Here is a 27,116-nt window from a genome sequence, read left to right as displayed (position 1 = left end):
AACGTGCCTTTTAATCGAACGGAACACAAACTTCTCACTTAATGAGATGGCAATGAATAGAAGCCTGTGCACGGTCTTTGTGTGATTAAACCGCCTTATCGTCGAAGCCCACAATATGACTAAAACAATAATTTCCACCTGTCGTCGTGGAAGTTAAACGTTTGTTCGTCCAAACTGAATACACGAGAATTCAATCGTTTGCCCAAATTTAGTCGTTATTTGTTTACCATTATCATTTTTGGTAACTATGCCGAGTAAATATGATAATAATATTGTAAACAAATTTTCCAATTTTTTCTTTTAAAGCCATGCAGAACGTTTTAAACCGTAACGAACAACTCGACAATGGCACCACAGCGCCGGCAATACTCGGCGACTCCGTGTACAAATTTTCTGCCAACAAAAGAGCACAAGACACTGATGACGATTTGGTGGTGTGGAAGACGGACAAGGTCATCGGGACTTCGGCACCGGTTGGCAGATGTAAAGCTAATTGCGACATAGATTTCCATCAGCAACAACAACAACCGCGACAAGGACGACAAGAGTGGCAACAAAGGTCGATGTCGGTGGAAGAGTTAGACGAGGAATACCAATGTGCTTGCATCGAAACGATCAATAAATTGAAAGCGATTTTCCAGCTGCCCGACGAAGAAATCGACTTTCCACGGCCAGCGCGAAACACCTTTCCCGAGGATTTAGTGGTGGTGGCTTTTGATTCGGACGAGGACGGCGACGTCGGTGACAATTTGGACCTGTGCGATTTCGGCGATTCGACCGAACAGTGTTCAGACCTATCGGATATTAGTATTGACGGATGCTGTAGCGAGGACCACCGAGACGACGAACGTTTGACGTCGTCGAGGGTAGAGGAAAACAACAGTTATTCCTCTGAAAGGAACGGAAGTCAAACTATTGCGGTCGAACCAAATCCGCCTGACAAAAAGCTGTTGATTGAACGAAATCAGCTTGACCACAATCCAGTTGTCGAAAAACACGTCCAGGAACAACCCGAGAAAAACTGCACAGCCACTCCTCCGGCGAAGGCAAAGAAACGTTTCAAATGTTGCATGGAAGTCGATTCGGTTCCGGCCGTTGGGAATACCGACGAAAAGAAGAAGCCGAAAGAAGTGCAATACGTGTACACTTATGGCGACGATTTTCGAAGGGTCAGACAATTTGGACACAAGGGTTGTGTCCAATGTTGGTCGCCTATTCCCAAGAACAAGGGCTGGATCACCTCCAAATTCGCGTACAGAGATGTAAATATCACGAGTTTGATTCGACCCAGCGTTTATTGAGATTCGAGAATTTCCAAAATATAATTAAACTCAAAAAAACGCTAACTGAATAGTGTCTATCCTAATACGCAGGTTACCTACACGTCTACTTTTTTCAGCTTTCCAAATGCCACAAGCTCAATCCACCCGAGCAGAACAAAAACGAAGAAAAGCAAATCGCCGACACGAACTTGGTGGACGACAATTTGCAGGTCGTGGAAAACGTCGAACTACAAGAGCAGTCGTCCAACGTCACCGTGGCGACAAAGACAAGTGGTGGCGCCGAACACAAGAAAAGTAATGCCGAGCCCACGTTGGTTTTGAACAAAGAAAACGGCGTTTACACGATTACCATGAACTTCTTGACGGCCGACAACACGGCTAGTCCGACGGTGTTCAAGTTGGGAGAGTGCCCGGACGCGGACGATATTAGCTCGGGTTCGAGTTTCGACGTGGAATTGATAACGCCGAAAATATTGGACATGATGCACGACAAGTACGGCCGCAAAGACAAATCGACCATTTACCGACCGGAAGACTTGGTGGATAAGAAAAGGACCGCCAGGAGTGCTCGGCAACAGTCGTCGCAGCATTCGCAAAAACAATGAATAAGACATATAAAGTTTTCCGAATTTTAATTCAGTCTATTCAAAACCTGTACAGAATAGATCGTGACGATTGCATTGAACGTTTAAAATTGTTTAGGGGGTTGAGTCAAAAGAATTTCGGGGCAGTAAATATTGTTATCAACTAGCTTGGCCATAGATCCAAGGTATGTCCAACGACTCGCCTGCGATTTTTAAAGCTTGGACATCCAAGCGTGAACTTGGATAAATTCACCGGTGTAATCATACGAAGAAATAGAATACAATAATAATAAAACGTCTAAAATAATAATATCAATATGGAAGTGATTTGAAAAACATTAATTTTTCTATAAAACGTTTAAAACAACTACTTTTTTTTTACGATTCACATAGGCTATAGTCGCGATTATTTATTTTAAAGTTGAATTTTAAACTACATAGAACAAACATGCATTTATACAACTGTTAAACGTTTTACACTGAAATCGCTCCAACAGAAGCCATTGTAAAGAATAAGAACCATTTGAATTTTAAACAACTGCAAAACAGTAGTCGAATTTTTAATGAATTGAAAAAAACAAATACAATAATGAACTTTAAAATTTGTATTGTGTTTTTGCATTTGTTTGTTCATTTTTGTATAGCAAATCCAGGAATTTGCCAAAATCCATCGGTAATATTGATTTTTTTCTTTTTAATTATATGATTTATTAAAAATAGAAAATATGTAATAATTTTAGGAACTAGCCAGACTTCATAAAGTGTGTTTAGGATTACTTGGGAGGAGTAGCGGTGGTATTGTCAAAGATGCAGTAAATGATTGCATAAGAAAACCATCCGTGATCGCGGATTTTCATATTTCTGTTTTGGATACCTCAAAGATACTTGATTCCATGGTGTGGGGTACGTTGAATAATAATAATTCATTAACAGATATTGTAAAATATATGTACCCTTAATATTGTTTATAAAAACGCAATAACAATAATTGCAATCACTTACAGCATAATATAGTTTGGTAAATTTTAATGTGAATACATTTTAAATGATTTCTAGTTGATGAGATGTCGGAAAACGAATTTATAGCAGCGATAACGGCAAAACTTACTTTTGTGGTAATTATGATCTTTTTTTCTATCCTAATATATAATATAGTAAAAAAAAAACATTCATAAATAATTAAATACTCTATAAACCTAGTGAATAATTCAATAATAGTTTTGGATTCTAGATGTATTATTTCTATAATAGTAGTTTTCACATTGTGTAATAAAAACAAAATTTTTTATAATTTTAGCAACTCGTCAATATTTTTGAAGGCGTGCTTATTCAGACTAAAAGTATATGTGGTGTTGAATTCGACAAAAGGCAGAAAGCAAAAAGGAAAACAGTTAGAGAGTACATGCTGAGGGAACAAGAGCAATACAGTCTAACTGTAGTGGAAATCGAAGAGTTAACTGCACCATTGCTGGGTATGTAGAAAGAACAAGTTTTTAATTTTAATGTGAATACTTTCAAAATGATTTCTAGGCCGTGCTATGTATTGGGAGGAATTTTATAGAATAATGGTTCGTAAAAAGTAATGTACCTGTACGCTACAACGCCGGTCGGTGATGGATTTAAACATTTGCAGGCTCTAAGCAAGTAATTTGTTCGTTTCTTAATAATATATATATTGTTATGGTCGTTAATTTTTTTAATGTGATAAATGAAAATAAATCATAGCGACATATTTCAGGCGTTTTAGTTTTCCAAATGGTAAATACAAAAATAAAAAGCCAGTATCGCCTTGTAAATTTATTTTTATATCAATATTTTAGGCCTACAAAATATTTACTACAACATCCTATCGCCGTTCGCTATTCAATTTATGTTTATTTATTAAAAAAATTCAAAGTTTGTGTTTTCTATATAAAACTCTAAGGGTTGTATGTTTGTTTATTTGTTTTAATTGATTACTGTACTTTTTGGGTGATTTGTAAATGTTATTTTTAAATATTATAAATTTATAAAAATGTTAAACAACTCTTTTTCTGTTTTTTAACAATATAAATTAACCTTAGCTCCTATACGTCTTTGTTTCTAATAGGTAGTAAAAAATACATATATAAAAGGGTTACTCATGCCTCTTATACATTTAAATTTGAAGTACATAAGCAAAAAATATTTTGCACGTGTATTGTTCAAATAATAACATGTTTTCATATTAAACTAAAAAAGTATGAAGTTAACCTAAATACCAAATCATCTTATTAAATATACTATACGAATACTTCTCGTTAGGATACCAACAATTTTTTTGTAGCTATAATAAATAATGTAAGTTTTAGCTTTGTAACATTTTCGATTGTGTTAAATTAAAAGATTAAATATATAAAAAGGGTTTTTGTACTAAGCGCAAAAAAAAAATTAAGGTCACATAGTATAAAAACTATTAGAAAAAAAAATGTCTATAACTGATTAAACCATAATAAGGTTCAACTTTAAAATGGTCAAATCGTATAAATATAATTATATGGGTTAAAAGTTGTCGTAATGTACATAATGTAAATACATTATTTATTTAAACGAATTAACTTGATTAAACATTCTTTAACTTCGATTCAAAACTGAGGAGGTGTCAAATGGACCACGCCCCAACAGTAAAGGGTAAATTGAAACTTATACCAAATTCCGAATCAGCTATGGCAAATACATAAAATGTGATATCTTTATTATATTATAGTAACAAGAAAGTTTTAAAAATATTTTTGCTTCGATGCGAAGCTGAGAAGGTGTTCGTTTTTTCTTCTTCTAGTTAGTTTATATTTAGTGATAAGAATGTAGATTAATAAAAATAAATTAGCCGATTACAGGTATGATAAGGATGTGAGAGACTTGTGATAAGATATGGTTTATTGATAAGGAAGTCTGTTGATAACGGTCATGACTCATGATAGCAGTAGAAGGTGATAAAATATAAACATTTTAAGATTTAAAGTTTTTAGTTTAAATACTTAAATTACCATTTACCAATAAATAAGACTAATAAACCTACTACACTAATAATAAATAACTACCTAGCTTCCTTCTATGCGGCGTGGAGAAAGTGGGAGTTAATTTAAAAATACAACGCAAACAAAAAATAATAACGACTAAAAAATAATAATACCTATTATAATTTATTACTATAATGGTCAGTGAACTCCATTTTAAGCTATTGATTAATATTCACCATTGATAGGTTTTACCGTACTGTTGAACAAATAGTTTATGGTTTGAAGTATTTATTTTACTGTTTTCCCTCTTTGATTAAACAGCTACCGACAGTTTGTTTAATGGCAAGCGATTTGTTGTGTTTTTGACCGTTTTCAAGTATGCTCGTTATACAGCTCAGACGGTATAAATCAATGTTTTTTGAAAAGGTCCGTAAAGTTTAGCAATTTAAAATGGCTATTAAGCGGATGCGAATTAATAGTAACTACTTAATCGGTAATTGGTCGGTACATTAACTTGACACTGTTATTTTTTTTATGGTTATTACGGAAAATTGCAAGTGTATAATATCTTTTTGCCGTTTTCTCGTTAGCGTCTAGACAGAGTGCTTAAAATAATAGAATGTTAAAAGAAAACTAGTCTAGAGAGAATCTGCAACGTTATGTTTACAACCTAGTTACATGTTTTTCATAGGGCACACCACAACTCGTACCAACCGTTTTTAATTCCTGTCAAACTGTTTCACAATGATAATAATTTATAAATTTGTAAGAGGAACAGAATAAAAAAAAAAAAAATTATATTCAAGTAAAGCTTGGAGCTTTTTGGTCCTAATTTGCACGTTAATAGTGTGTCTGGTCCGTTGGAATTTTATTCGTCATCAGGGAGAAATTCGTTGGCCGTTTCGTCGCGGCCTAAAGCCCAAGTCGGTCATATTTAAAGTATTCAGAAACGACATTTTGGAATTTTCCTAATTAACGAAACGAGGATTAGTGTACGCCTTTGAATACGAATTTGCTCGCCAAAGGCCAAAGTCTAAAGATATCGTACTCTGATTATTACACAGACGAACAGCGGCTTTTTGAAAATAAAATCTCTGCAAAGTCCATGTTTAATTTTAATATTAATTGCAAGTTACTAAGATGATTTCATCCGACGCCACGGTGCTGTAGACGAATATTAAACTAACCAATTTGCATTAACCATAATGTTATATATTGGCCAACTGCACAACGGCTTACGATATTGAAAAATAACAGCGAACGATGGTCGTTCACGGTAATGCTAATGTGATTACTAGGATTATAATTTGGTCAATCGTTCTCTCTTTTCCTGTCTCTAAATACATCTCAAGTCTTTACTTACAATATGTCCCCTACATTTTCTTAAGTCTTCCTTTGCTTATAAATCTCCTACTAATCGAGTACTCGTTTTCCCATCGAACTTCTGTCATTCCTTCCTGACTTCCCAAATCGGCTGAATCAATCATTGTCATTTTCTTGTTATCAGACCATCTCCCCAACTGGCATTGACATTTCTGATACTCCAACGATCATTCTATCTGTATCATTAGTTCAGCTTCTTCAATTGCTCCAAAATCTGGTTTAAAATGGATAATAAAACTTATCTACACTTTTTACTAATGGCTCTTCCGACTTCGAGCGTGATAATTACTTCCTTCTGAAACTGTCACGTTACTAAATTGAAACTCTTTATATTCTGTTCCTAATCCTGTTCTTTTTAGCTCTCGCTTACAATGCCCAACAATCACATCCTTCTGGGTTCTCTACATAGTTCTGTACAATTTGTCTTTGGCTTTGAATTTAAATATCATGTTATGACGTCTAACACAACAGTTTTAAAAACATCTTTTCTCTCACTCTAAATTGGCGACTTCTTGTTACACAACCCCAACTTTTGGCTCTTTTCAACGCGTCCAAACCCATTTTATTCTACTGCTTTTTCAATTTCTCCAATATCTGATTCCAAAATCCAAATATATACTAAAACACAGTTTACCAATCTGACTCTCCGAGCATGACAAGTGCTCCCTCCTAAAACTGTCACGTTACTAAATTTAAACTCTTAGTATTCTGTTTTAGATCTATGTATTCTCAACGAATGTTTCTCCAATTTCCCTTTCGGGCGTTTAGCACTGTCATCTTCGCAAATTATGACTCTAAAAGGTCATTCGTTTTGGCCATAATAAATGGTTACATCATACTCAGATTTTCCAAGCCCATTCGATCACGTTCACTGAAACAATTTCCGGTTATCTTTTATGAGCTGTTCTATAATGGAGTTTTGCAAGAATTTCACTGCAATTTCAACCGACTTTTTTTACACGGTAAACTATTATTTATTTACATTGTTTTTTTACTGTGTAATTTCCCCCCTCTGTTTTCTTGTTTATTTTTGCGTTATTCCACAAAGATTGTATTTTTATATTATTTTATACTCATAACGCGCTACAACAACAGCCGTCGTGCACATTCCTCATGCAGCCGCTTCTTCGTCGGATCCTTAACTATAGATTTCCCATTAAAATTGCGCACCCTTCTTAGCGTTTTCTTTTTTTTTTATTTACTTTATTGCTTATGGAAACGGTATGTTGCAAAAATGAAAAAAGTTTCTCGTTTTTTCTTATCATAAAAAGGTTTTTTTTTTTAACATGTTTGCGGCTCGAAGAAAATGTAATTGGAAAATTGGCAAGAATTACCATTTGCACAAAAATCAATCATTGTATATTTGTAGGGCGTAAGTAATTTTAAGGGTCCAACAACTAAGATTATAATATTAAGTATTTACCATCTCAATGGTAGTTGGTAGCCAAAACCACGATTTTAATACACCAAGACGCATATTAACGTTATTTACAATGATATAATATCCCGAACTAACGCCCAATGCATTATGATAATTAATGCATAAGAGGGTTGCGATAATAATAGTATGATGGATCTACGAACCCCATGTGGAATATTTTGCGACATTCGACCTTTTGTAAATATTGGAGAAATGATTAAGCAAGTGATATTGAAAGTACTTTCAAAACAAAAGTTCCCGATCGTACAAAACAATCGTCTAATGATGTTCAGAATTGCAGAACATGCCAAATGGAATGGACGGTGTGCCAATTGTGTACAATGACATTGCTGTTAGGGATCCCTTTTACTTAAATAAATACACTTTATTTAGATAAATAATTTCGTAGAATTATTAGATTTGAGGATTCGTTTATGCGACTCGAACAATTACTGTATATCTGATTTTTGCAATGACTCGAGAATAAATAATTGACCACGGTCGTTTCAATTTGCAAACAATGCAGACGTTCAGTAGATTACATTGTTATTCTCCGGGCATTTTTCCTTCCTAATCTTCCGAGTAATCTCCGTCCGCTCGTGATTATACACTGCGGGCAATATGCTATAAGTCTTTTGGAATAATGGAAAATGGTATTCGCGTTTAATGTAGCGGTATAATTAATAAGGCGAATTCGCGGCCAACCGAGTCCAAATGCGGTCCGCGTTTGTCCTGTTTGTCGCAAGCGATTTACATTGGGTTGCCAAAAACAGTTAAGCTCAACCGAGGACTTAAATCGGAGCCCCTAACGCGGACGGTTTAGTCGAAATTAATGTCAACGTGCATTGTTTATCGCGCGTTTTGGATAAATAATATTTTAACATTCTTTCTCTTACAATCAACCTCTCCTCGTTTAAAACCAGCGCTAATTTAGTGACTACAATGTTAATCTCCCTTTTATGACCAACGGTCGTCGAAACGGTAGATAATAATTGTAGTGATTAGAGATAAATAATGGTAGTACTAAAGTACCAGGGTCCTATACTGACAAAGAGAAAATGGAGGTGGAGATGGAGTTAGAGATTAAGATAGAGTTGGAGATGGAGCTTGCGATTACAGCTTGCGTACAAGTGCGCAACCACGGGAGACATTTTATCTCTTATCTCTCTTATATTATCAGATAAATCATCAGAAACTTTCGTTAGGTTTTTTCCTGTCGATTTTTCCGGTTGTGTGCCAAAGTAAAGACATAAAATGTCAAAAATCCAGTACAGTGGGGACGGAGTTTTACAAAAGGCCATCAAAGAAAAATCCATCTAAAAAAAAAAAAGGTATTTGACTTGAATGTGTCTTATAATCGTCTTCCAGTCTCCAAGTACCATAAGACATATTAATTGTCCAATGTCTTTCCTTCGAGCGAAAAACTAGCTGTTTTTTTTTTTGAAGAGAAGATTTAGGGATTTTGATAATATTCATTTTCAGTAATCTCATTCTGGACTACTAGTAGTGACTGTATATTATAATGCGCGGTTCAGCAGAGTTTTACAAACGAAAAGGGACGGATAAAAACGATTGCACTATGGGATTTAATGGTCGTTGCCTAAGTAAGAGGTTTGTTGGAATAAAATCAAAAACCGTAAAATAACTGTTATCAGTTAATATATCCGGTCGGACAGCGAGCAATAACTCGGGATCTTGTAAACCGTTCAACGCACCCGTTTAATCCTCGACCATTGGTATATATAGGCTTGGGAGATAATAATACAATATGTAATAATATTACTGTGTATACTGTAGCAGACTAATACACGGTACATGTTATTCGCCATGAAGTTCAACGGCCAGCAGCGCATAAACTTATATTAAGTCCTCCGGTCCCTTGTTTCAACGTCCAATATTATTATATTCTTGTTCGAGTGTAGGTCCGAAATATCCGAAAGTGCTTCGTTCATATTTTATTTATGGACGGCACCGGCATCCGAGTAATAAAAATAATAATTTCCAAGTGGGGCTAATGGCGTAAAGTGCAACAGAGGGGTTACCATTACAATGTACGGTACTCGGCCGATAAATCATAGTGACCGGCAAACCCGCAGCTGGTTTTATAATAAAAATATCATATACAAGTCGCACACCTTAGGTGGAAGGTAAAAAGTTATTTTATTTGATTTCGTACTGGAAATTGTGGAAACAAAAATGTATCTTTTCATCGACACCAGTCATTGTGCTATTTTTGTTTTGTTTAATTTTCCCAAAACTTCAGCTGGGCTGTTGTGACTTGTGATTTGTGTGCAACTTAGTCAGTAGGTATACTATTATTATTATTATTAGCACGTTTCGTTTGGAATGACCACAGTGTGTGTGTGTGTGTGAAACGATGAGAAGACATTTATAACGTTATGAAGTCATAATTCTCGACGGCAGCTTTGTGGTAAGTAGTAAAATAACGGAGGAGCATATTATATATATTATATGTGCGTGTTGCTGAAGTGTGAAGTGCAGAAATTAATGGGCTTAATTTCATGAAGGAGCACGAAGTGACGGTTAAAGACACCGGTGCAGGAAAGGGGCGTTGGCGATGGTACATTATATTATGGTTCAACGTTAAACGACCGGTAGGGGGGAGGGGCAGAGGGGTGCGAAGTAAATAAAGAATAATTTACCCTGTGTGGATAATTATAATTAATATACAACCAGCGACCGCTACCACAAGGAAAGTTCAGATCTTAAAAAAAACGTCTAAAAGCTCACTCAGAATATCAGTAAAAATTATTAAAAACCCTACTCGGAGGTTGTGCCCGATTGGTTGCTGACATTTTTTTTAGAGCCTGAACTAGTTAAGAAAGATTTAAATATTCCTAGCCTCTTGGTGGCGCCAATGATGAAAAACGTTACAAATTTTGCACATTTAATTTGCAACGAGCTGCAAACATGCTATAATAATAATATATTATATGCAACATCAGAGAACTTCTTTATATTTTCTACAGACAGTTTCTTAAAGCAACAGAGTAAATAATAATCGCGAAGAAGGAATGCATACCTAGCTTTAATGGGAAATTTATACTTAAGGATCCGACGAAGATGGTAATTATGAGTTTACAATTATATTATAATATGGTATTTGTGGAATAACAAAAAATATATATTAAAATAGAAGGAAAAAATAAGACAAAGAAAAGGCAATTTAAATAAATAATAGTTTACCGTACAAAAAAAGTCTGTTGAAATTGCAGTGAAATTCTTACAAAACTCATCTTACAAACTCCATTATAGAACAGTTCATAAAAGATAACCGGAAATTGTTTCAGTGAACGTGATCGAAGGGGATAATCTGAGAATGATGGAACCATTTATTATGGCCAAAACGAATGACCTTTTAGAGTCATAAGTCGGGCAGATGACAGTGCTAAACGCCAGAAGGGGAGAAAAATTCGTTAAGAATACATAGATCTAAAAAAGAATACTAAGAGTTTAAATTTTGTAACGTAAAAGTTTTAGGAGGGAGCACTTGTTATGCTCGAAGAGTTAGATTGGTAAACAGTGTAGAGAATTTTTAGTATATATTTGGTTTTTGGAATCAGATATTGGAGAAATCGAAGAAGCAGTAGAATAAAATGGGTTTGGACGCGTTGAAAAGAGGCAAATGTTGGGGTTGTGTAACGAGAAGTCGCCAATTTAGAGTGAGAGAGAAGATGTTTATAAAACTGTTGTGAGATTAGGAATTTTGTATGGAGCACATTTTAAGCATCTAATAATACAGATGGAATGAATACTAAAGTACCTGGAATGCTGAGATGCATGTGTAGAGTAATTAGGGTGGACATGATTAATAACAAAATATGATAGAGATAAATTGAGTCGGTTTGAGCAGAAAGGATAAAATGAAGGAGACGTTCAACAGCTGTAAAACAGGTACTCAAATAGGCGATTTGTAATTTAACTTGGACTTTAAAAAATACCAGAGACATTGCAAGTGAAAAGGATAAAGGTATAAGCATAAGTTGAAAGGGGGAGAATTAGGATGGCCTACTCTACTGACTACTTGTATAGCATCCTATAAACATAGAAGAAGAGGATAGGGATATGATGTAATCATTAGATGGTAGACTTAGTAATAAGTACATCTGCTTAATTAAATGACTTACTAATAATTATTCAACATACATTGTTCCTAATCGGTAATCCTAATTTATGTTATTGTTGTATAATATGTACCATTTTAAAAATATTATACTGCCATTGAAATGTCGAGTTTATATTTTTTGGCGTGCAAAAAATGAAGACTTTGTTTGAGTGTTGTAATATAACAATTGAAATGAATCAAAACGTATTGTTCTAAATTGACATTTAATTATTCATCCAATGAAATGTCAAAAATGAAGAATTGAAATGTCAAGTACGATGAACAAAAAAATATTGATTATTGCATTTTTTTTTTTTTTGTACGGCATAATTATTAAAAAGAACTAAAGTCAAATGACCTCAAACATTTTGTTAGAGAGAACTAGATTTATATTTGATTTCAGCTGTATTTTTCCACTGACATGTTTCGCGGTATTCTTTAAATGCATTAAATTATAATTTAATCTAGTTTCTTTGCTGAGTTCATTCAGTCTCTGGTCTGTTCTGTTCTTAGAAGCAATGTACATAATATGTGCGAGTTACACTTTGATCTTCTTCTTCCAGATTTTCACGCCCACTGCTACAAAACAAACTTCCTTCAACTATACCTGAAGAAAATCAGTCCATTGCTGGATATGGAAGCGGCGATGGTCCTAAATGCACCGTTCCAAGCCTTCTTCTTTAGCAGAAGAAAGAAGAAGATTTTAATGCTACTTCAATACAGCATCACGTTACTAATGGGATTTAAGCTTAAAAAAAAAGAGTATAGTAAAAACATAATAACTAGTATAAAAATAAATAAATAGAAATGTGTCATAATAAGAAAACCTTTTGTTTATCTTTTTGTAGTATTGTAGTTAACTGTTGTTTATCGAATTTGACAATCCCAGCTAAGACCTTGTCCCAAAGTCCTTCTTCGTTCGATCTAATCTCATGTTATTGTGACTCATCATTTCTCTTAGGTTCATTAACCTCCTTAGACGTTTTCTCTTCAAGACACCTAGATTTATCTCGTCCCCCTTGCAGATGCCTTTCTGGAAACACAAATACGAATATTGGAAAAATTATACTACAATTAGAAAAAAACTTTTTTCAATGTTTGAACGTTTTTTAACATCAATCAGAGTGGGTCTAATGCAGTTGACGTTCAGCTGTGCACTTGGTACACGATTTATGAAACCCTTTTCACCGAGGGTGGAGGCTGTGCAATTTGCACGCTCAGGCAGACATCCCTGTGCAGTATATGCACATTCTGTGTGTACCACCTAACCGATATATGGGGTCGTTGACGGTAATGGCGGTCGTGGGGGTAACTATACTCGCGGTGTACACACACACACACACACACACGACAACAATAATGACCGAGTCCTATATTATATATTATAATAATAGGATACAACAAAAAAGAAATCTTACCCTCCTATAAAAAAAAATTAATAATATACATATACATTAGGGAGAGTCGATTGAATACACACCACTCACAGCTAGGGTGGTGGCCGTGCCGGTGATAGACTTTGCGACTGCCGTGCCGTGCCCGTATGCTTTGGCTTGTGTTGTACCACCGTAGAACGGTACACCGAACGGAGTTCGCCTTTTACACCGAGAAAGCTCTTTTTGGCGATTCTTTTTTTTTTTAATAACGATAATTATCATATGAAAGACCCGCCGCGTGCGCTGCGCCCTTTTCGTCGACCCTCCTTCGGGTCCGGAGAAACCCGACAATTGTTTGTGCGCCGCACGTGCGTGTCGCCTATTATATTTGAATGCCGTCAATTGATTTGCACCACGTGATGGATACCATCACAAACACTGTGTACTACAACACACGAGCCTCGAGTCCATCGCAAAGGCCAGCGGTTTCCAAACTTCCCCGGAGCCGGAGATGACTAGAAAAAAAAACCTAGGTGCTTACGCTGGTTTTCAGACCGATGTTGTTTGTTTGGATGCCAGAAAAGCCTTTTGACTCTGTAATAATCATCCTTCACTTCTATCCAAACCATATGCTGATCCTTTGGTGTCTTGTATCAGTACCTATCTCTTAACGGTAGGTCACCAACACCATATACATTAAGGCATTGTCGAATGACAAAGTAAAAAACAACTGTTTCACATACTATATTTAAGTTAATGTTTTTTTTTGAAATGTTATACAAAGTATGGCTGCTTATAAGTATAGCTGTTATCGAATTTGTTTTAATACGTTGCTAAATATTGGAACTGTAAGATTGAATTAAATCGTTATTTGACAACTATTAATGCATATAGATGTATCACGGGCGATACATTTACTCGGACCATAAAAATTAAAAAACCCGTTTTTTTTAGTTTTTATTAGCTCTTTTGACATTTGAAAAAAGCATTTCTTTAGCAAATCCATTATGGTGATAAATAATTCATGCACTGCAGGGTAGATTGGTGCATACAATATAACGATGGGCTAAGACTAAATACCTTCTAAATGTGTCCAAAGTGAACCAGTTCGCAAACACATAGAGCCCCATAACACCATACTCCTATCTAGATCCGTCCTACGCTAATTAGGGACGTGTGTAAACAAACGCGACTTGTATTTAATAACTATTACCGTGTATTATTATTCCATCAGAAGCAAATAACCTAAGAAATCAAAAAGAAACTCAACCCTCCGGCGACACCCTAACAACGACGCCACCGCGATTCAGTGGTATTTACACAGTGTAAAAGTGTGGTACGTTTTTTCACGGTTAAGTCCATGTCGGTTATCGGTCTGACCTGAATTTATCCACGAAATGATTACTATGTACATACATCACCGCGCTTTATATAGCACCGGACAGTTTACCAAAAACTATACACGGTGTTATGCTATTATAACCGAAAATACCGGACCGTGTAATTATACCTACATAATACCTATTACTTGACATCTCGACCGGGTCGCACGGGTACACATAATAATAATATATAGTATATCCTACCCGTTTCGAATGGCGTGGCTGCCTTAGCCGAACCCATAATAATAATATATAATGTACACTCGTGCTAATTTCCCCTTGCCCTTGCACTCCGCCTTTAACCACGGGCGACACCGGTAAACTGTATATTGTAGTAAAATATTTAGTCTCTGGACCGTGACTTGGGCCGTTGGTCAGCTGTTTTCGATACATAAGCAAATCGTTGGTAAGTTACAATCCATTTAAAGCTGTGTTCATTCGGGAGGTCAAAGTGTAATTCCTCCTTTTCTTTGGCTTTTCATGAAAAACTTAAAGAACTCTATTGTACTTCTTCACGACGGCATAACCCACCCTTCTAAATATATATATATTAGTAACTTAAAAATCAAATACATTTGGGTTTATTCGAGCAGCTCTAAAATATCAATTCATGTTGTTAAGTTATGAAATTAGTAGAATATAGGAAACTAGAAATATATCCTCAAATAAACTCAAAAATTACTTCTCAACTATCGCATCGAATCCAAAATACACACTAAACATAAAACCAAGTAATTACTAATAATTGTGGGTACTAAGTCGCGAGCTGTTGCAGTTTATTATTACTGTTAATTACGGGAAATAAATACACTTTAATTTAATTGATTTTAAATTAGTTAAAACAATTACAACAAATGAATTACACAAAGAAAAAGACATTTTTTTTATATAACCATCCATATTTATTGTCATTATTTTTGTTTATACATAACATAAAACAACAATATTAATTTGCCATACATCAAACAATATAACATTAAAAATAAAATTCAAGTGTTAATGTAATCCGTTTAAATTATAAGTGTTTGATTGTTAATAACAGTTGGTTTATTCATCGAAAACATATTTTTTTCAAATGAAACTATTCAAAATTAATGCTTTTATCCGTCGGACTTGTTTCATTTTTGTTAAAATATATTACACCGTTGTCAATAACGTATGCAGCCTTTGCAGTCGCAATAGTCGCTGCCGGATCCGCAATAACCGTTGGGACTACAACAGCTGAACTTGGTGTTCGGCTCGCACTCGGCTTCGTAAACGCCATCGACCTTGTCGGCTTTGGGTCCGCACGTGCCCGCCCTTTCCGAACCGTCTTCCTGGGTCCACCATTTCTTCGGGCCGAACCGGTAAGTGGGGTCCTTCTTGAAGTTAACGCATCCCTGACATTCGCAGTAATCGCTGGATTCACCGCAGTAATTGCCGTTGGAGCAGCAATACGCGTTGTCGTCGTCCGGATTGCACGTGGGGAACACGCCGTTGATTTTCGGTATTTTTCGGCCACACCTGCAAAAGGTAGAAAATATATTTGAATGAAGTCGTCCGGAAACGACCAGCTGTGTACCTTTAATAGGAAGTTCATGGATAAGTGTTTTGTCGGGCTGGTGGGTCTATCTGGAATGTTTGGAATAGGGATTGTCAGGGTAGAGGAGGGAAGGAAGAAGGTTTACCCCTTGGCTCCAATAACATATCCGCGATTATATGTTTTTCGGTGTAGCGATCAGAATGTAAATTTTTTTATCGATTTCTTTAAACCACTAAGTTTGATCAGCTGATTCTCTTATTAGTTGATTCACTTGTCAGATATCCAGAGATTATCAATTTCTATTGTTCCATTCCCTCTTCTTCCATCATCACAACTTACCCTCCCCACGATGGCGTCGACGTAACGATTTGTCGATGGTACATTTTTAGCAGTTCACGTTCTCCCAAACCTTTTTGCACGTGTTAGACAGGAGAGGACATTTTATTTTATCGATTTTCCAATACTCACCGGCCGCGCAAGCCGTCTTCGGCGTTCAAGAAATACCAAGTGACCGGCACGGTAGGTTTGATCGGACGTTCCAAAATTAGCGATGGGGTTTCCCCGTAATCCTTGCACGAGGGGCAGTCGCAGTACTTCTCGCCGGATCCGCAATAGCCGGACGGGCCACAGCAGCTGTATCCCGGGTCGTCCGGATCGCACAAAGGATAGTAACCTTTATAAAGTGGAGCCGATCTACCGCACAGCCCTGCGACATCATCGCCGTCTTCGGAGGTCCACCTGAAAGCACACATAATACAATCCCGGATACTTCAACCGACTTTAATGTGTTTGTGATGTGACATAATTTAGAGTTATTCGAAAATCCGGTTTCCTAGTTAGGATTTCAAAATCTGAAAATCCACGTAATATTTATTAATACATAGTAGGTTGATAATTAAGGATAAGTCACTAATTTTCCTTTTAAATAATGGCAATTTTGTAGTATTTCTTTTGGGTATCACTTTTGTTTATGATTTCTTACAATATATTCAAATTACTAAATATATGCCTACTTTAATTTATTTTTTGAACTATATTCTGGTGTGAAAGAAACGGGTAAACAAGAGAAAGGAGCAGAAATGTAAAGTGCCAAAAATTAAGCGGTGGAAGTTAACGAGTGAAAAAGAAAAGTTCTTTGTGAGGAAAATGAAGAAAGAAGTAGTGTGAAGCTTGAAGGAAGATGAAGATGATATTTGGTGTAGTAGAGGAAAAAGTGTAGAGTGCAGTTAGAAAGATAATAAAGAAGAAAGCGGTAGGACCGGATGGACTGCCAGTGGAAGTATGAAGTTGTTAAGCCACTTTGGTAGAGGGTGGTTTACAGGTTTTCTTAACAAGGTGATAGTAGATGGGAAAAGGCTGGAATTGTGGTTTAGATCGTTCGATCGTATAACGAGAAGAGATAATACAGAGACAACGAGAGGTTTTATGAAAATTAATGTAGAGGGAAAAGGAGCGAGATGAAGACTGATAAAAAGATAGATCGATGGAGTAGTGTATAATATAATAATAGTCGGAGTGATAGAAACGTAGAAGATTGAGCTCTATGGACGTGTAGGACTAGGGTGACCGACCCCATGTAGTTAAGAGTGCAAGGCAAAGATAAAGAAAAAGATAACCCTTACGTTAAATTTGGATGTTTTTAGCATAAAATTAGGTCTGGAATTTGGTCAATATAAAAATGTATTTCAATAAGAAGTGTCATTAAAATATAATATAATTATATAATCATATTACCAACGCTTTTCGTCAATAGGCGAACACTTGTGGTTAACATCGTTGGGATCGGTTTTGTCGCATAACGGTGCTTTGTAAACAGCGTTCAACATCGTCAGTTGGTCGTCGTCCAAATCGACCGACCAGATCATCAGGCCACCGACGTTCTTATCCGCAGCGTACTTCACTTTGAAAGACAGAGATTTTTCATTTTCGTAGCCCAAAAACACTTTTGTCGACGGATTCCATGCGTAAGGCGATTTGCTCTTCTCGTGGAAACGCTGTTGGAACCGATTGTCGTCCAAATGGTCTTGCTGTAGCTTAAACCAAGGCGTGTATCCACCTTGGAAAACACCGTCGACCGCGTTGGCCGTCCGCCACATTTCGTCTTTGCCGTCCACCGAATCGCCCACGTTACTCCAATACCGGCCGTAAAACGGCAAGCCCATGTTGATCTTGTGCGGTAACTTACTCTTGCAAGTGTAGTACTTGATGGTCCAGTCGACGTTTGTCTTGCCGGAAAACCTCGGCGGCATCCCAAAGTACAGAGGGGCGGGAGGTCCCGTGTACGCACCCCATTTGCTTGACCAAGCTCCGAAGAAATCATACGTCATCACGTTGGCAAAGTCGGCGTACTTAAGCAGCCCTGGCAAGTCGAACCCGGGATCCAAAGTCCACTGACCCGCTGCGCCGGCAAAAGATATCAGAAAATCGCTTCTTCGACCTGAAAAAACACAATTGTTATACTCGTTTTGCTCATTAACCCTTAGATAGATCAGTCTCATTGGGACGGATTTCGCACAAAATAGGAGAACGACTCAGTCACACTTGTAAAACATACGGATCATAAAATGTTACCTGCTTCTGCTTTGTACGAGTCCAAGGCCTGACGCAGTTCCTTCATGAGAAGCACATAATTGTCTTTGTCTGCCGGCACTCCTTCGACGGCACCACCGGTTACCGGGTACTCCCAATCGACATCCACGCCGTCAAAACCTGACTCAAACATTAAAGTCCAACGATTAACACAACCAAAAGGTAATATTGACTATGTTTGATTGAAAAAAAAAATGTAAACACGGATACAAAGTAATGATCATTTAAACTAATCTGTTGTCTGTTATGCAAAAAAAAAATTATAATTTCCTCCAGTTTGTCATTTTCAATTGTCATGCTTATTACTTTCTTTTATGTAAAAAACCAAGACTTCTAAAATATCCAAAATTTTGTTTTATATTAATTATTACAATATATTTTTATAACCAAAAATGAACTCAAATATGTTTAAATTTATATTGACTGTTAATTCACTAAAAATTTCTTTTATTTTTTTTTAGTTTTTTCTTAAAAGAAATCACGTTGCATCTCGATTCTGAACTGCATCACTTTGAATATATAATCATTTTCATGTTTATGTATGTCTTTGTTTACAAATTTCGCTCAATTCTTATCTACATTTTCTCCTTTCCCTTCCTTTTATCACTAGTCTTTTATCAGCTATTTCTTATCACTATTGGCAAAGGTAGTTAGGTTAGATTTATACAATGACAAGGGACTCAAACTTTCTAAAGAACACCACCATACACAACATATTAAGTCAAAAAACATTTTCCTTACCGTATTTTTGAATGAGTTTTATAACGGACGAGATAAACACCACTCTGCTTTGAGGCGACGAAGCCATTTTACTGAAATACTGAGAATTCTCCCATCCGCCGACCGCGAACGAGATTTTCAAATGCGGAAAAAACTTGGCCAAGTTCATAAGGTGTTCTAATCTTTGGCGAGATTTTTTTGTTTCTTCTTCTACGTCTTCGCTGTGCGCTTTGTCTGGCGTTCCTATGCTGACCGATCCGTCACTGTGCATCTCCATAAAAGCGTATATCACGTGGGTGAGCTTGGACAAAATTTTGCTGTTGATCTTTTTCACGCCCCATGAGGTATAGTAACCCACGATACGTTTACCACAGTTTTGTACTGAAACGTCTACGCTTCCGTCTCCAGTCATGTCTTCGCCAGACCCCGATTCATCGTAGTCATGTGACACCACAGCACGCGTTTTAAACAATTCGTCCAACTCGTCTAATTCTTTCATTTCCGACTTGGTACATCCTCTTTTCAGTCTCGTTGTTGCGGCACGTTTTTGTTTTGTACCTGTACCCAACAGTTTGTCTTTCCAACCTTGTGCCTCTTCCTGAGATAAGTCCATCGCTTTCTTACAGTCGTTGGGGTTCACGGGCAACCACATAGCCTGATGGTTATTGTTAGTATCACTGGATACGGGTTGAGTGCCAATTCCTCTTCCTACGCTTAGTCGCACCGACTTAAGCCACGGATTGTGCGATGAACTGTCGTATAGCTTATTGATTTCCGTTTGCGAAACTGGAGTGAATATTTCCTCTTTTCGCTTGTCATAAGAATCTGGCGGAAAATCTGAGTTCTTTGCCATGAAACCAACGACTTGCGCTTCTCCCTGCTCGTCGTTGTAGCACAACATTTTCCAAAAACAATCAGGCACGTCGATTTTAGTCTTGCCGTCTGTTTTCTTCAGGGTTTTTTTGCAAACACCCGTCACCACATAGGTTCGCTTGTCCTCACTAAAACACAACACATGTTTCTCTAGATCTTTCCACGCTTGCTGGTTTATGTAACTATGCTGAGGAGCGATGTTAATCATCGCGAACGTACTTTTCATAGCTTTTCTCGACCACCGAGCGACATTGGCCGGAGTCAAGTGTCCACGATCGTATCCACCTTTATTGTAATCGTCAGTAACGTACTGATGTGGTTTTACTTCTTTGCAGGGATACTTGAAAAAACCATCTTCCCGTTCAACTATTTTTGCATCGTTATAGCTGAAACAAAAATTACAATAAAATAAATATATATATATATATTGAGTATAGTTAAATGAAGGAATATCATATTATAGTTACCGACCTTTTAGAATTGAACTCATTGCTCTGAAGTAAGGAAGCCGACCACACGGGAAGTTTACGGGATTTATCGAACAACGCTACGTAGGAGACAATGTCTTTGCCCATTGATATCGAGGTGAAACCCTTAACTTTTGGTGTCATAACGGCAATTACAGGAAAAGCTGTCTGATCGCATGTGTATAATGTGCAGGATGGTTTTGGTGACCAAGCTGCGTCTTTATCCTTTGCTTTTAAACACTCGAGTGTAGGTTTGTTCTCTTCATAACCAGGTTTACATTCAAAATCACAATACTCACCCACATCCTTGTTTTTACAAGCTTTAAATGTACCGTTCAAGGAGTTGGAAGCTTTCGGCATAGCACATATTTTACTGCCCTTGCACCCGTTATTTTTTTTTTGGCCGTTTGCTCGTTTAGATCGTGCTTTACACTCTTCCTTGTCTTCTTTTTTTTTTTTTTCGTTCTCCGTTTTTTTAGCATCTACTTTTTTGGGTTTTGTATTTTTCCCAGCTTTTTTTATTGTATTTTTTGTCCCTTTAAGAGCCGTTTTCCCAGCTTTGGATATTCCTTTTAAACCCGCTCCAACGATCTTACCTACGCCTGGAGCGATTATAGTCAGACCGACATCTACCAACGAAGAACCTAGAAGATCTAATCCCTTTTCTTTGGCTTTATCCCAGTCTCCAGCCAGAACAGCACCACCCAGTTCAACTGCGTTTTTGACGTCTTTAACGATCGGTATGTTTGTTATTGCCTTTTTCGCCCCTTCGAAATCTCCCTTGACTACATTTTTAACCGCTTTAACTACTCCTTTACCAGTATCTACAATTGTATTTACTGTGTCTTTCACCGCTCCAACTATAGCTTTACCTACTTTTTTTATGGCTTTACCAATAAAACTAAAAAATCCCCTCTTTTTACGTATCGACACTGCCGTTTCTTCTGTCTTATTAAATACCGATAAGGTGGTCTGAGTTTGCTCGTTATCACTGGCAAAACAGTTAAATAGCATATTTTCATCGCCAGAGAATGGGTTCACCTGATTCAGTCCGGCCAAGGTAAAATTCGATTTGCTCTGCGCTACAAGCACCATGGCACTTTCTGATGGCTGGAGGTTCAACTCGGCTTCGTCGTTAATTTCAAAAAAATAGCACTTTGACGAGTTGGGTAAATATTGTATAGATATGTAAGCGCACCAAGCGTTGGACGGCTGATTGCACACGTGGGAACAGACTTCTTCACAATTTCGTTTGCAATCACGTTGCATAGTGGCCAATGACGAATTTAACCGTACGCCTGGAGTCCGCAAGTAATACACCGACGAAGACTCTAACGAAGGTTTTTTAAACACAGTCAAAAGGTTTTGGTTTTCCATTAAACTTACCACGTCGGATGACAGAATGCATTCCTTTTTTTGTCTAGAATATGACATACGATTATAGGTGGAGCCCTTATATTCAGACATACACTCGTCGAACGTCACCTCATTGGAAATTTTTAATTCACTTTCCGCGCCTTCGATCGCAACTACTCCCAGGTTTTCGACGAAATCGTAGTCCTTGAGATAGGCGTGAACTCCTAAGGTTTGTTTGGGGAACTTCAACATGAACGTTTTGTCATACTGGAATTGTCCGAACGTAGTCAGGGTAATCATATCCGTTTGATTCGAGTTCAACCCAAAGCCCATGCATTCCGTTGTTTGCAAACAGTTTTCCATTTCAGCGTATATTATTTGTTTTATGTCATCCAAAAAATAGACATCGCTGTCAGGACAAATGCTCAGGTTTTCCGTTTGATCCGTTTGTTCGGGGTAGTAACACGTTTTGCATCCAGTATTGACGTCGCAACCGGCCAACGAGGTGGTGAAACAAGGCTTGGAGAAATAACTACCGTGAGTGTCGTTGATGAACGACGAACATTGTCCTGTGCTTAGGCTTGTCGTTGATTTCAGCGACAGCACGCTATCTCCGGTTTCGACGAACCTCCAAGTTTTCGTATCGCCTATAGGCAAATCCGCCGTACGAAAAGCGGAAACGTAGCCGTACTCGAAGTCCACTCGCTCTACGTCATTTTCGATGTTACCGTAAGTAGTGCACGTGGAGTTCAGCAGAAAATAAGACACGACGGTGCAGTAATTTTGGTCGTTGCATTTACTCAAACAAGACAAAAAAGAAGTTTCCTTTTCTTGGCTCAAAGGGTTGGCACCCACTGCCGAGGTATGGCGCGAGTACATCCAATCGTTCAGCACTCCGACCGGTTGGGTCATGAACACCGTGGTCCATTCTTCTTCCTCGCTGAGCTCTCCGTCAGTACTATCGAATGTGTAACAGTGTCCGGCGTTATGGTCGTAGCTGAAAGCCGTGCAGTTGTTCGTGTCGAAGCAAAGTCCAAAACAATTTGGAAAGTCCATATTGTCGTACTCGTCGGTGGGTTCCTTGTCCAAGAACACGTTTTTGTAACGTTGTTGCGGGAAATTCGGACACAAGTCGCAAACCCGTATCCCTTCGTCTTTAATCTTGATGACGTTCTCTTTGTTAATGTCTACAAGGTCACAGCGCAGTCTGTCGGGTACGATGGTGAAGTTGTTGCTCTTCATCAGTAGATACTTAACGAAATCAGAAAAAGACGTTCCGGATAATGTCTCTTCGTCGTCATCGTCGCTGTGAAAACAAATAAGTACATTCAATTATGCCTTTGGAATTCTAGATTTGTCAATGGAATAAGGAAGATACATTTTTTACGTTGATGAGATTTTTTTTTTATGTATAAACCGCGTATCTTTTAAACCGCTGAACTGATTTCTTCATGTAGCATTTGTATAGATCGGAAATCGTACCTGAGGAGTACTTAATTGGGCCAATAGTCTCATAAGTTAGGGGAATAATCAGTGTTACGGGTTTAAGGAGCTCAGGGCCCCGAGCTGTGGCGTAGGGAAAATGGCGCTCCCAACGCCTAATGCACATATTGAGCATTGCAGTTTTTTTTTTCCCCTGACGATAAGTGGTTGGGAGGTTATTTGGTCCTCCGGGTTGGAGATTTAGTGACGAGCTTATGACTCATACTTGTAAAAAAACTCTTTTTAAGAAACCGACCACTATAAAGCCTCGGAATTCAATTCCTAATTTGGATATCAGACTGAAATTGTTATATTTTTGAAATTTGTTACTTGGAATATTACAACCTTGTATAAGTAATGTGCTCTACAATGTGCAATTAGGATAAATATTCAATATGAATGAACAAGCAAAAAGACAGAGTTAGGTGGGGAGGAGTGGTTGAGGTAGCAAAGGTCCGCAACATGGACTGTAGAAGATGGGAAAGAAGCAGAAGATTTGCTAATAATTATAAAACTAAAAAAACCGATAATTTAAAAATGTCGAAATCTTCTAGGTTATTGAGAAAGTGTCATGGTTACTCAATCCTTTTAACCACTTTTAAGATAATTTGACCATTTACTTCAATTAAGTTTATAAGTTATGTATATAAGTATATAAGTATGAATTAACCTCCAAAAAATTGGCAAATGGTAAACTTGTACTCGATTAGACTGTACAGCTTGGGACTTTGCAGTTATTACAAAACATATATATTTTTTTAACCTCAATTAATAGATGTTGCTTACCCGTTACCGGTATTGTTTGTACAGCACTGGGCCATAATACTATCATCTTCTTCGTCACAGATCGCCGTTTGATTTAGAATCGTTTTCAACGGGCAATAGGCGCCCGTCCAGTTATTTGGCACACATCCGGACCACCAACAGAAGTCGTCCAGGAAAACAGGTTTCTCATCCTTGTCGTCGTGTGTGTCTTTGTCGGATAGCTCACAACATTCGTACTCGAAACCACCGTCACAAGGCGATTTGTCCTTTTCTGTTCTGTTGTACTGATCGCAACCGGTAACTGCCCAAGTACTTGGCTGACAACCAGTCCACCAGCAGTCTTCTTTGGACGACTCGGGCTCTTCAACAATCGCACAGCAATAATACTCCGATCCGTCGGTGCAACTCCTGATGTCTTCCTGCTCTCGGTCGTACTGATCGCATCCGGTCACTGCCCAAGTATTTGGTTGACAACCAGTCCACCAGCAGTCTTCATTGGAGGACTTGGGTTTTTCATCAATCGGACAGCAATAGTACTCCGATCCGTCGGTGCAACTCCTGATGTCTTCCTGCGTTCGATTGTACTGACCGCATCCGGTCACTGCCCAAGTATTTGGCTGACATCCCGTCCACCAACATTCGTTTTCACCTAGACAACATTTAAAATTCAACTTATTAATATACAATTTTTATTTGTCATCTGCTGTTATTTAGAAGCCACAGACTTTGTTGTCCGTGCTGGCTCAGTCTGAAAAAACCCTTATTCTTGCTGGAGAGCTCGATATGTCACAGCAGCCACACTCTTGTTCAACCTATATATCACAAATCGACCCACAGCTGACCATACAACCGTAGTGTGACTTTTCAGATGACAAAGCGCTCTTAGCTTTTTATTCAGACCCCGAAATAGTCTAATGCTCATTTGTTTACACCTTAATTTACTGTAAATCTAGGAAATTAAAATCACCGAGTCCAAGTGTAGCCCCCACTTGTTGTAATTTCATACTCACACCAAGAGTGGCAGTATCTATAAACTGCCTCGGTAATAACTTATCCATTCCGTCTGTAGAAATGTGCGTTATTTAGGTATTTACTGGGTCTTTCCAGGTGAAATCACCTAATATGTGTGTCTCCTCGAGGGGGACACCTAGTTTCTACAGATTTATGGAACCTGGGGTCATGTAAAACCACCTATATGTACGCCTATGGTAAAATAATGTTTAACAATTTAATTATACAATCCTTATGGGTCCTTAATGACAAAACAATTTTAAAAAAATCATCTAAAATACCTTTTATTTCCGACTCTATAGTTTAACCCCAGATAGTGGTGTCAACATGCGACCTGCAAAGTTCAAATTCTAATTAAGTTGCTTTAATATTATAATGAACAAATATTTTAATGTTTTAACCTCCCAATTTTTTTATATTTTAAAAACCTTTTTGTGAGGTCAAGAAATAAAAATTCATGTTATGTTCCAATTCATCTTTGAACCAATTAAGACATTTTTTAATATTAATTTATAATTTCTACCATGGGCGGTTTGCTGAAAACTGCCTACATTGATGACCCACACCGCATATATGTGACTGAGCGAGAATTTTCCTAAATTATGTAACACTTACTTTTAATTTATAATAACATCTGATAGAAATTTCGTGGTGGAGGATTAGTTAAAAGAGTTCAAATTTCCCTATTTACATTTATCGTAAATATATACAATTTACGTAACTATTTAATTTGTTGCTTACAATTAGTATATAACAGTGTCAAAATACAATGTTATAAAATAGGCGCGTTTAAATTAGTAGTTATAATATTTTGTACTATATATGAATTAGGTAATTGCTCATAATTTAAATGTATTAAAATATATTACTATGTAATAACCATAAGTTCCAGAACGTTATTATTTGAAATTATTTAATTATAGTATGCAGTTTTTGGCTTTTTAGACTTAAAAACTATTTTATAAATCAGTGTCAAACTGGCCTTGTAAACTAATCATTTAACCGTACCACCTATACCGTCACATGGACCCTAACCGTGTGCGATCGCCAAAAAATACCACTTAGCTTTTATACAAAATCTGTTTTATGGTCACAAAGAAGAACCATATATTTATAATCTTTTTGTATGTGTTTCTTCATAAAAAAAATTAAAGTATCGGCTACTTGAGGTATCATGTTTTATCTTTGTGAAAAGTTTCTTATTACAAATACCTTATTTGTTTTGTGTACATTCAAAAACTGTTACTCTAATGGTAACAGATGACCTAGTGCTCACCTTTAGTGGAGTAAACGTGTAGTAGCAGAAACAGTAAACCAGGCACGGCCGCATAGTTGCAGTTGAAATATTTAAAAATCATAATAATACAAATTTAAATGAATACAAAGATTTCATAAAAACTCCATGGTTCGGACAAGACAAGACAAGTATTTATTTTTCGTACCTATCCGACACCGTACACGACTGGAAATGGTTATGATGGAAAATAAATTATGCTATAGCTTAAAAGCTGGTTGAAAAATGGTTTATAACCAGATTATTGTTGTTATTGTAACGTATTATGACATTATAAAATGATTATAACAGACTTAAACAAATTGTTCAAGTGAGTAAGAAGGTATACAGAATTAACCATAACCGATCCTTAATCGACTTTAAGTGCGCTTCAAAACTGTGTTGTTAAAACATAAAAAGAGATAATGATAATAATTGTGCGTTGAATTTTTCAGTAGATAAGTAAACAATGTTGAAGGTGAACGAAAAGTTATTTATGGCCGTTCTCGTCGGTTGAGCTTAAAAA

At 37.0% G+C, this 27,116-nt stretch overlaps 2 protein-coding genes across 2 annotated transcripts; one reads left to right on the top strand and one right to left on the bottom strand.

Annotated features, from left to right (window-relative positions):
- Positions 1-2,424: 2,424 nt before the first annotated feature.
- On the top strand, positions 2,425-3,450 carry LOC126843158 (uncharacterized). The gene is made up of 5 exons (XM_050580520.1): positions 2,425-2,540; positions 2,608-2,770; positions 2,924-2,982; positions 3,165-3,339; positions 3,398-3,450. The coding sequence occupies exons 1-5, from the start codon at positions 2,457-2,459 to the stop codon at positions 3,448-3,450; spliced, it is 534 nt and encodes a 177-aa protein (XP_050436477.1). The 5' UTR covers positions 2,425-2,456.
- A 12,040-nt stretch (positions 3,451-15,490) lies between these two features.
- On the bottom strand, positions 15,491-26,788 carry LOC126843676 (uncharacterized). Its single transcript, XM_050581351.1, has 8 exons — positions 26,594-26,788; positions 24,328-24,955; positions 20,708-23,365; positions 19,385-20,622; positions 18,626-18,763; positions 17,789-18,491; positions 16,523-16,792; positions 15,491-16,035 (listed from the first exon to the last, which is right to left on the bottom strand). Exons 1-8 carry the CDS (start codon positions 26,673-26,675, stop codon positions 15,681-15,683), a joined length of 6,072 nt encoding a protein of 2,023 aa, XP_050437308.1. The 5' UTR covers positions 26,676-26,788; the 3' UTR covers positions 15,491-15,680.
- Between the last annotated feature and the right edge of the window lie 328 nt (positions 26,789-27,116).

Source organism: Adelges cooleyi, unplaced genomic scaffold (genome assembly GCF_023614345.1).
Source record: "Adelges cooleyi isolate 19-005CV unplaced genomic scaffold, UGA_ACOO_1.1 ACOO_flye_CR_arks_rails_tigmint_CR_PRNA_574, whole genome shotgun sequence".
In the NCBI taxonomy this organism is placed as follows: domain Eukaryota; kingdom Metazoa; phylum Arthropoda; class Insecta; order Hemiptera; family Adelgidae; genus Adelges; species Adelges cooleyi.
The sequence above is the reverse complement of the archived record's forward strand: the minus strand, read 5'-3'. Positions and strand labels throughout refer to the sequence as shown.

Coding starts and splice junctions, on each gene's coding strand:
- LOC126843676 (XM_050581351.1), bottom strand. CDS start 26,675: ATGATTTTTAAATATTTCAACTGCAACTATGCGGCCGTGCCTGGTTTA. Junction 23,366..24,327: donor ACAAACAATACCGGTAACGG/GTAAGCAACATC, acceptor TTGTTTTCACAG/CGACGATGACGACGAAGAGA. Junction 18,492..18,625: donor CTCGTACAAAGCAGAAGCAG/GTAACATTTTAT, acceptor GTGTTTTTTCAG/GTCGAAGAAGCGATTTTCTG.
- LOC126843158 (XM_050580520.1), top strand. CDS start 2,457: ATGAACTTTAAAATTTGTATTGTGTTTTTGCATTTGTTTGTTCATTTT. Junction 2,983..3,164: donor CGGCAAAACTTACTTTTGTG/GTAATTATGATC, acceptor TTATAATTTTAG/CAACTCGTCAATATTTTTGA. Junction 3,340..3,397: donor GTTAACTGCACCATTGCTGG/GTATGTAGAAAG, acceptor AATGATTTCTAG/GCCGTGCTATGTATTGGGAG.